Source organism: Acanthisitta chloris, unplaced genomic scaffold, assembly GCF_000695815.1.
Source record: "Acanthisitta chloris isolate BGI_N310 unplaced genomic scaffold, ASM69581v1 scaffold20121, whole genome shotgun sequence".
NCBI lineage: Eukaryota > Metazoa > Chordata > Aves > Passeriformes > Acanthisittidae > Acanthisitta > Acanthisitta chloris.
In genome coordinates, this window is record NW_008654568.1 from 827 (window position 1) to 9,928 (window position 9,102).

Consider the following 9,102-nt stretch of genomic DNA (forward strand, 5'->3'; position numbering starts at 1 on the left):
GGCTAGGCTTATCCCAAGGAACCAGTTTGGGATTGGGATCAAGCTAAGATTGGTCCCAGTGCTGAACTGGTGTCCTCATGGCCAAGGAAGTGTCCCCCACAGCCACCTAAGGGCTGTCCCCACACATCCTCTGCCCCCTTGGGAATCATGGAAAATCCTGGTTGGAAAAGACCCACAAGGATCATCCAAGTCAACTCCTGAGCCAGCATGGGACCCTGCAAAGTCCCACCATGTGCTCTTCCCTCGGGGAAGCAAAAGGGGCTGAGCACCCCAACCCTGTGCAGGATCCAGCCCTGGGAGGGAATCCTGGATCCTGTTTCTCCCTTGGGAAGGTTGTCCCCTCCTTCCTGACTCCTGTCAGACCTCCTCATCCACACCTAAACCTCCCTGAGGGGAAGAGAGATCCAAGTGTGCCATGATCAGATTCCGCATCCAGGTTATCTTCAAGATATGGTGGTGGACAATGTGGTCTTTTCCCACTATTTTCCACCCAGGAAAGCCCTTGGAGAAGATGTGGAGCCAAAGGTGGTGGAGGAGAATGAGGAAGAGCAGAGAAGGAGTTGGAAGCAGATTGAGGAGAGCAGGAAGGTGAGGCAGGAGGACATGGAGTTTCACCTGGACCTCCAGCCTGGGTGGGATTTAGAGCTGAGTCCTTGAGATATGATTCCCTCCTTGTGTGTCACCTCCTTCCCAGAGCTTGGCCAAGCTCCTGTTTGATGGGACACAGCTGGTGACAGAGATCCAGGTGGAATATGATCAGAGGGAAGCACAGAGGAGGGAAGAGGAGGCAAAGGTGAGGCTGCACAGGTAAGAGACTGTGTGAGGAGTCAGTGCAGCCAAGGACATCCCAGTGCCAGGGAATCCTGGAGTGTTCAGTGTTCCAATGGGAAAGTGAGGCAAATGAAGAGCCTCCAGGTCATACCTGACACAGGTGGATCCTTACAGAGCTCTCCTGTGCCTCAAGGAGCTCCAGCAGAGCTGCAGAGGGACTTGGGACAAGGGATGGAGGGACGGGACACAGGGAATGGCTTCCCACTGCCAGAGGGCAGGGAGAGATGGAATACTGGAAAGTAATTCCTCCCTGTCAGGGTGGTGATTTGGGCTATCAACCAGGAAACACCATTTCCAACACACCTCCTGCCTTGAGAGGCACTGGAGAAAGAGGAGATGGGAGTTGGATGCAGCAAGATGTGTCCCTTGCTCAGTGGGATTCCGAGTGGGAATCTCCTAGAGGAACCAGGTGCTGTGTCCAGGACCTGCAGGTTTGGGGGTGGCTCTGACAAGCACTTGCTGTGGCACTGAGGGACATGGTCAGTGGTGGCCTTGGCATTGCTGGGGTTGGCTTTGATGGTCTGAGAGGACTTTTCTCACCTGTGTCATTCCATGATGTCTTGATGCCATTTGGAATTCACAGTGCATGGGGCCACTGACCTACATCTGAAGCACTTCCTGACCTCTTCCAGCCCCTCATTTCCATGTGCTCCTCACATCCCACAGGCTGGAGAAGCTGGAGAAGGAAGCCAGGTGTGGCATGGACAAGTTTGAGGAGATCAACTCCAAATGGGCCTTGGCCAAGGATCTGAAGATCCCACAGGAGCTGTGGGAGCTGCTGAAGGAGCAGCAGGAGCAGTGTGAGCTGCTCCTGGAGGACAAGAACCGACTCATTGAGGAGCTGCAGCAGGTGACATGGGGACACAGGGAGCAGCTCTGCCATGGAGCCAGGCTGGGAGAGCTGGGAATGTCCAGCCTGGAGAAGAGAAGCTCCAGGGAGACCTCAGAGCCCCTTCCAGTGCCTAAAGATGCTCCAAGAGAGCTGCAGAAGGATTGGGACAAGGACCTGGAGGGACAGGACACAGGGAATGGCTTCCCACTGCCAGAGGATATTGGGAAGGGATTCCTGGCTGTGAGGGTGCTGAGGCACTGGGACAGGTTGTCCAGAGCAGCTGTGGCTGCTCCATCCCTGACCCTGGGAGTGTTCCAGGTCAGGTTGAATGGGGCTTGGAGCCACCTGGGCTGGTGGGAGGTGTCCCTGCACATAGCAGGAGGTGGAATGGGATGAGCTTTGAGGTCTTTCCAACCCAAACCATTTTGGGATCCTCTGATGCCATGGAGTTGGAGCTGGGATGGCTCCAGGTTGGGTTTCTCATCAGACAATCCCTGTGGGATGAGCTGCAAGGGATTAAAGGAAAACATTGAGCTCCAGGGAGACCTCAGAGCCCCTTCCAGTGCCTCAAGGGGCTCCAGGAGAGCTGCAGAGGGACTTGGGACAAGGTCATTCCAACCCAAACCACTCTGGGATGATTTGGGAAATGCATCACCTGTGTCCTGCCCTTTCCCTGAGCCCCTGAGGATTCCCATTCAGATTCCCTCTGCATCCTCTTCCCTCCAGGAGCTGAAAACCAAGGATGAGGAATACGAGCAGAGCCTGAAGAAGCAATCAGATGATGTTCACCTGCTCTTGAGGAGGATGGAGGAGCAGACCAGGACCTTCCTCAAAACATGCCGACAGAACCTCCTGCAGATCGAGGTACACCATTCCTCGGGGGAGGAAGAGTCCTAGGTGGAAAATTTGAGCCATATGTTCTCCATATCCATGGAGAAATGCCTTAGGATCTTTGTGCTGGCCATGTTTTCTCCATAGGTGTGGAAAAATGCCTTGGGATCCTTGTGGTGGCCATATCTTTACCATATTCATGGAGAAATGCCTCAGGATCCTTGTGATTGCCATAAAATGCCTCAGGATCCTTGTGCTCACCTTATCTTCACCAGCCCTATGGAAAAATGCCTTAGGATCCTTGTCCTGGCCATAAAATACCTTAGGATCCTTTTGCTGGTCATGTCTTCTCCACGTCCATGGAGAAGTGCCTCAGGATCCTTGTGCTGGCCATGTCTTCTCCACATCCATGGAGAAATGCCTCAGGATCTGCTGTGTGTCAGTGGAAGGTGTCACTGCTGATGTGGCTGGTGCCAGTTGTCCCCTGAGGTCCCAGTGTGACATCTCTGTCTCCTCCACAGAAAGCTTTCGAGCAGGAGCACAAGGAGCTGATGGACAACCACAGGAAGGAGTGGGATGAGGCCATCCAAGCCCACAAGGAGCAGGAGGTGAGGTCCATGTGAGGTTTAGAAACATGGAATTGCTGAGGTTGGAAATGCTCTCTGAGATCATCAAGTCCAGTAATGCCAAGGCCACCACTGACCATGTCCCCAAGTGCCACATCCACATGGATTTAAATCCCTCTACAGGAGGCTCAGCCTGGAGAAAAGGAGGCTCAGGTGAACCTTCTGCTGGATGTTAACACTGCTGGATGATGTTGTTCTTCTGCCACAGCTGGAATACCTCGGTGTCCGTATGAGGAAGGTGGAAGAGTTTGAGAAAGAGCTGAACCAGCTGCAGGAACAGGATGAGGAGAACTACAACAGCATGAAGCTCCAGCTGGAGAAGGATGTGGAGGTACAGAGGAGGCTGCTGCACTGGACCGTGGAATCATCATATGGAATCCCAGAATGGTTTGGGTTCGAAGGGACCTTAAAGCTCATCCAGTGCCACCCAGGGACACCTCCCACCAGCCCAGGTTGCTCCAAGCTCCATCCAACCTAGCCTGGAACACTTCCAGGGATGGAGCAGCCACAGCTGCTCTGGGCAACGCGTGCCAGTGTCTCACCACCCTCACAACCAGGAATTCCTTCCCAGTATCCCATCTGTCCCTGCCCTCTGGCAGTGGGAAGCCATTCCCTGTGTCCTGTCCCTCCATCCCTTGTCCCAAGTCCCTCTGCAGCTCTCTTGGAGCCCCTTGAGGCACTAGAAGGGGCTCTAAGGTCTCCCTGGAGCTTCTCTTCTCCAGGCTGGACACCCCCAGCTCTCCCAGCCTGGAGCATCTCCATGGCTTCCTCTGGACCTGCTCCAGCAGCTCCACATCCTTCATTTCCTGATCACCTGGAAGGTGACCAAGTGGGGAATGCTCTCGGAGCTGCTTTGGGTGGGAGAGAGGACCAGCTGGAGCTGTTGTTTCCCTCTCAGCACCTGCAGCCTTGAGCTGTGGCTGTGGGAGGTTTGTACCCAAGGCAGAGGAGACGATTACTCCTCTCCATATCTCTATGACCTTGTCCAGACTTGGGAACAGCAGAGACAGCCTGGCATCCCTTCAAGTTGTTTCAGGGGAGGTTTAGATTAGATAGTAGCACCAATTTCTTCTCCAAAAGATGGACAATGTGCACAATTCCTTCTGACGGGGACGTTGTTCTCCTCTGTGTCCTCTGTAGATGCAGGAAAACCTCAGAGGGTTGAGTTTTGGTCAGGAAAAATCACTTAGAACTTGGATTTAGGGTTGGAATTTCAAGCTAGGAGAACCTGGATGTGGCCAGGACTTCCTTGATGGATCTTTAGAGTGATTGTGCCCTTGATTTGATGGTTTTTGGGGCAGGATTTTAGGGATCTTCTAGGCCGTAGATTTTCTCCATGTGCTGTAAGGAGAAAGTCCCTTGGTCCTTCTGGGCTTTACCTCCAGCTCTTCTTCAGCCAAGCTTTGGTCCTACCAGGTGGAGCTGCTGCTGGAGCTCTTCCCAAGTTCCTGTCCACTCTAGGTTGACCTAGACCTTGTTTCTGTGGGCCTCTTTGGCATTCCAGAACCTGGAGAGGCAGCTCCAGCAGATGAAAGGTTTCTACCACCTGGACCAGGAGAAGCTGGACTATAACCTGGAGTTGCTGAAGAAGCAGGATGCGGAGAACAACGCCCTCAGCAACCGGCAGAAGAGAAAGATCACCAGGTGAAAACCATCCCTGGAAGGTCCTCTCATTCCAATCCACCCCTAGGGACACCACAACAACTTCCCTGGGGCAACCACAACTTCCTTGGGGCATCCACAGCCTCCTTGGGGCATCCACAGCCTCCCAGGGGCAACCACAACCTCCCTGGAGCAACCACAAACTCTCTGGGCCATCCACAGTCTCCTTGGGGCAACCACAACCTCCCTGGGGCAACCACAACCTCCTTGGGGCATCCACAGCCTCCTTGGGGCATCCACAGCCTCCCAGGGGCAACCACAACCTCCCTGGAGCAACCACAAACTCTCTGGGCCATCCACAGTCTCCTTGGGGCAACCACAACCTCCCTGGGGCAACCACAACCTCCTTGGGGCATCCACAGCCTCCTTGGGAGCTTCTGGTGTGCCCGGAGGTGGCTTTTGGGGCCACCAAGCCTTGGCATCCCTCTGCAGGCTCCACACAGCCCTCCAGAACATCAGGAACAAACTGGCTGAGCAGGAGAAGAGGTTCAAGGAGGAGAAGCAGAACCTAGAGACCGACTGTGTGCGCATCCAGGGGCAGTACAAGGAGATGGAGAGGAGGATGAGGTGGGATGTGCTTGGACAACCATCCCAACGAGGCCTGGAGTGAGGTGCAGAGGGATCTGCCTCCTCTTGGCCATGGATCCCACCACCATGGACATTTCTCCCTTCTCCACAGGCTCCTTGCCCTCAGTGATGCTGAGAAGTTCCGGAAGGTGTGGCTGATGAACGAGGAGGAGGCCAAGGGGTTGATGAGGAAAGCCTTGGATGCAGATAGGGTCATCCACACTGAACAGCTGGGATTGCCCTGGGAGGAACCTGTCTACTGGTTCATGGATAATGTTGGTCCTCTGAGACAGCAGAAGGTCAAGAGGACAGCGATCCAGGTGGCTGCAGAGATGCTGAGAGGTGGGACCTGTCACTTGTGTGACCTTCAGCTTCCTCAGGGACACCTCTGTGTCCATCCTATCCTTGTCATTCCCAAGTGGGACCTTACAGGAGGTCCCAGACCTGGGATGGCTCATCCCAAACCACTTTGGAGCTCTTTCCACTGTGGTTCTCCCAGTTCCAGAAGAGCTGGAGGAGATCCAACTCTCACCCCAAGACCTTGAGGTGTTCTCCAAGTCACAGGGACCAGTTTTGACATTCCTGATGACTCCTGGGAAGCACAATCCAAGTCTTTTCCTCCCCCTTTTCCTCCATGTTTCAGGGAGAAGCTCTGGAGAAGAGAGTGAGGAAGGAAGAGAGGAGGAGAAAGAAAGTGCGAGCGGTGGAGAAGGAGGACCAGAAGTCACAATGAAGGTTGAGGATGGAGTCAAACCTCTGCAGAACATCTCCAAGACAACTATCAGGAGGATCCTGGAGCTCCTGAGTGATGAGTCGGTGAGTGGTGGTGAAGAACATCATCATGGAGCAGCTTTGGTGTCTCCTGGTTGATCCAGACCTCTTTGGGTTGAAGCCTGGGTGTTCACTGTTGCTCCTCACTCTCTTCCTTGCTTCTTTCCCAAGGGTTTCCTCGTGGAGAAGAAGCTGCTGAGGCCTCTGGATGAGCTGCAGGGGCACAAGAACATCCTCCTGAAGCTCAGCTCCATCTTTGAGGTGAGTTGGGAAGGCTGAGGAGGTCCAAGGGGAAGATCTCTGTGGCTACATGGGACAAAGCTGGAGAACTGCATCCAGCTCTGGAGTCCTCAGAAGGATGTGGAGCTGCTGGAGAGAGTTCAGAGGAGGCCACGGAGGTGCTTCAGGGACTGGAGAAGCTCTGCCATGGGAGACCTTCTCCAGCCTGGAGAGGAGAAGCTCCAGGGTGATTTTAGAGCCCCTTCCAGTGCCTAAAGAAGCTCCAAGAGAGTTGCAGAGCAGAGACACTCAAGGGATGGAGGGACAGGACACTTCCTTCTCCTCCCCATCCCACGTTGTCCCTGAGGGACACCAACCAGATTCTTCTGCTCTCCAGGCCCTCAGGATCGAGGATGAGGATGACCTGTCCCAGCTGGTGGAATTTTTCCTCAAGTTCAAAGCTCAGGAGGTGACTCTCAACCAGGTGGGACCACCATGGACATGAGTGGGGAGAGCCCAACAGATCCAAGGATCTAAGGATCCAAGGAATGGGGAGCAGAACATCTCCTAAACAAGGAGGGAAGGCACGAAGTGGGAATGGTGTGTCCATCCCAGATGGTTCCCTGGAGGAGGAACATTCCAGGGCTGAGTTCATCTTCTGAGGAGGCTTCGCAAAGCCTTTCCCATGAAGTTTTCCCTCAGATCCCTGAAATTCCTAAGGGAGAAGGCTGGAAGAGCTCCCGGGGGAAGGTGGACCTTAGGGAGGTGGTGGAAAACTCACTTCCCACCTTCCTGTCCTTTCCTCCAGAGCCACGAGAGTCCAGCTGGAGAAGGTGCCATGGATCCAGCTGAGGGCAGAGAGGATGGTGGATGTGATTCCCAGAAGGATGAGCTCAAACCCCCTGGGAGCTCCATGGGTTCCATGCCCTTTGTGTCCATCCACCCTGATGATGTCCTAAAGGTCCTGAAAGCATTCCTGAAGGATTTTGAGAAGCTGAGGTAGGAGTTCTCCATCCCAAGGGTTTGTTTGTTCTCCATCTCAAGGATTTCATCTCCATCCCCAAGGGTTCTCCATCCCAAGGGCTTGTTCCTCATCCCAGGGGCTTGTTTCCCATCCCATGGGCTTGTTGCCCATCCTCAAGGGTTTGTTCTCCACCTCAAGAGTTTGTTCCCCATCCCAAGGGTTACTTCTCCATCTCCAAGGGTTCTCCATCCCAAGGGCTTGTTCTCCATCCCACAGATTTGTTCTCCATCCTCAAGGGTTTGTTCCCCATCCCTAGGGTTTGTTCTCCATCCCCAAGGCTTCTCCATCTCCAAGTCTTCTCCATCCTCAAGCATTTGTTCCCCATCCCCATGGATTTTTTTCACTCCCGAGGGCTTGTTCCCCATCCCAAGGGTTTGTTCTCCATCCCCAGGGACAAGGATGGATCACCCAGGGATGACCTGAGAGTCCAGAGCAGCTCCAGGGACGAGGAATACTGGGAGTGCCTGTCGCACATCATCCCCGAGCGCACACTGGAGCTGTGGGACGCGCTGGCCACAGCCCTGAAGGACTATCAGTGAGTGGCTGGGGGTGGCCAGGCCAGGTTGGGGACACCTCTGCTGGTGTCCCCATGTGTCCACGTGCCCTGTGTCCTTGCCCAGTGAGGTCCTGGCCAGGAGAGCAGCACTGGTGGCCGAGACAGTTGTCCTACAGCAGGAGAACTCGGAGCTGGAGCTACTCCTGGAGGAGTTCCTCAGACCCAGAGTAAGGTGAGCATGGAATTATGTCCTCAGGAGCTTGGGGACACCTCAGGGATGGTCCCAGACATGGAGCCATGACTGGAGGTCATGGGGTGCTTCTCCCACAGCTGAACAGGGAGGGATGGACCTGAAGATGTTCTGCTCCAGGGAATGAGTGCCCAGGGCTAACAGGGATGGAGCTAGAGCTCAGCCAGGGATTGCTGCTAGGGATTAATAAATCCTTCCCAAATCTGGAATTAATAAACCATTTCCAAATCTGGATCATGTGTTTGCCCATGTGTGTGGCCTTTGAGGAGCCACAGTCAAGTATCCTCCTGATCCAAGGAACTCATGGAACTGTGGGAAGGCATTTCCCCACTCATGCCACAGAGCCATGGAGTTTAGGGCATGGAATCATGGAATGTGTTGGTTTGGAAAGGACCTGAAATCTCATCCAGGGAAACCCAAGGACACCTTCCCCCAGCCCAGGTTGCTCCAAGCCCCATCCAACCTGACCTGGAACACTCCCAGGTATGGAGCAACCACTGCTGCTCTGGGAATTCCATCCCAGCCCCTCACCACCCTCACAGCCAGGGATTCCTTCCCAATATCCCATCTCTCCCTGCCCTCTGGCAGTGAGAAGCCATTCCCTATGTCCTGTTCCTAAATCCTCCATTCCTAGGTGTTATCATCCCAAACCAGTTCCACAGTCCGAGTTAATCTCTGCGAGGAATGTGTCCCGTCCCTCCTCCCTCTGCTTCCTATCAGTTTTCTCTCACTCCCAGCACATCTTCCCAGACAGTTTTATCGCTCCCAGGATACTTGGGATTTTTGGCTCCCAGGAACACACAGCACCACCAGTTTATCATCCCATACTTTATTTTGTCAGGATTTTTGGCTATCCCTGATTTTTTTAGAGAGGCTTCTCCTGCATCCCATGGAGGGATTGGGACATCTTGGGGAGCCAGGGGGGTGTCCTACCTCCAGGAAGCATCACCCATGGGGCACAAATCCCACCAAAACCGGGAATAGGGAGAGGGT

General features: G+C 54.2%; 1 protein-coding gene across 1 annotated transcript; it reads left to right on the top strand.

Moving 5' to 3' along the window:
• Positions 1–448: 448 nt before the first annotated feature.
• DRC1 (dynein regulatory complex subunit 1) lies at positions 449–8,091 on the top strand (the record flags this gene model as incomplete). Its single annotated transcript, XM_009083584.1, is given in 15 exon segments — positions 449–588; positions 695–807; positions 1,498–1,681; positions 2,390–2,527; positions 3,016–3,102; positions 3,329–3,451; positions 4,625–4,764; positions 5,215–5,349; positions 5,462–5,700; positions 6,011–6,165; positions 6,292–6,381; positions 6,737–6,823; positions 7,148–7,338; positions 7,755–7,898; positions 7,984–8,091. Coding segments are annotated over 15 exon segments (2,074 nt in total), but the record flags the coding sequence as incomplete, so codon positions are not given.
• Positions 8,092–9,102: the final 1,011 nt, after the last annotated feature.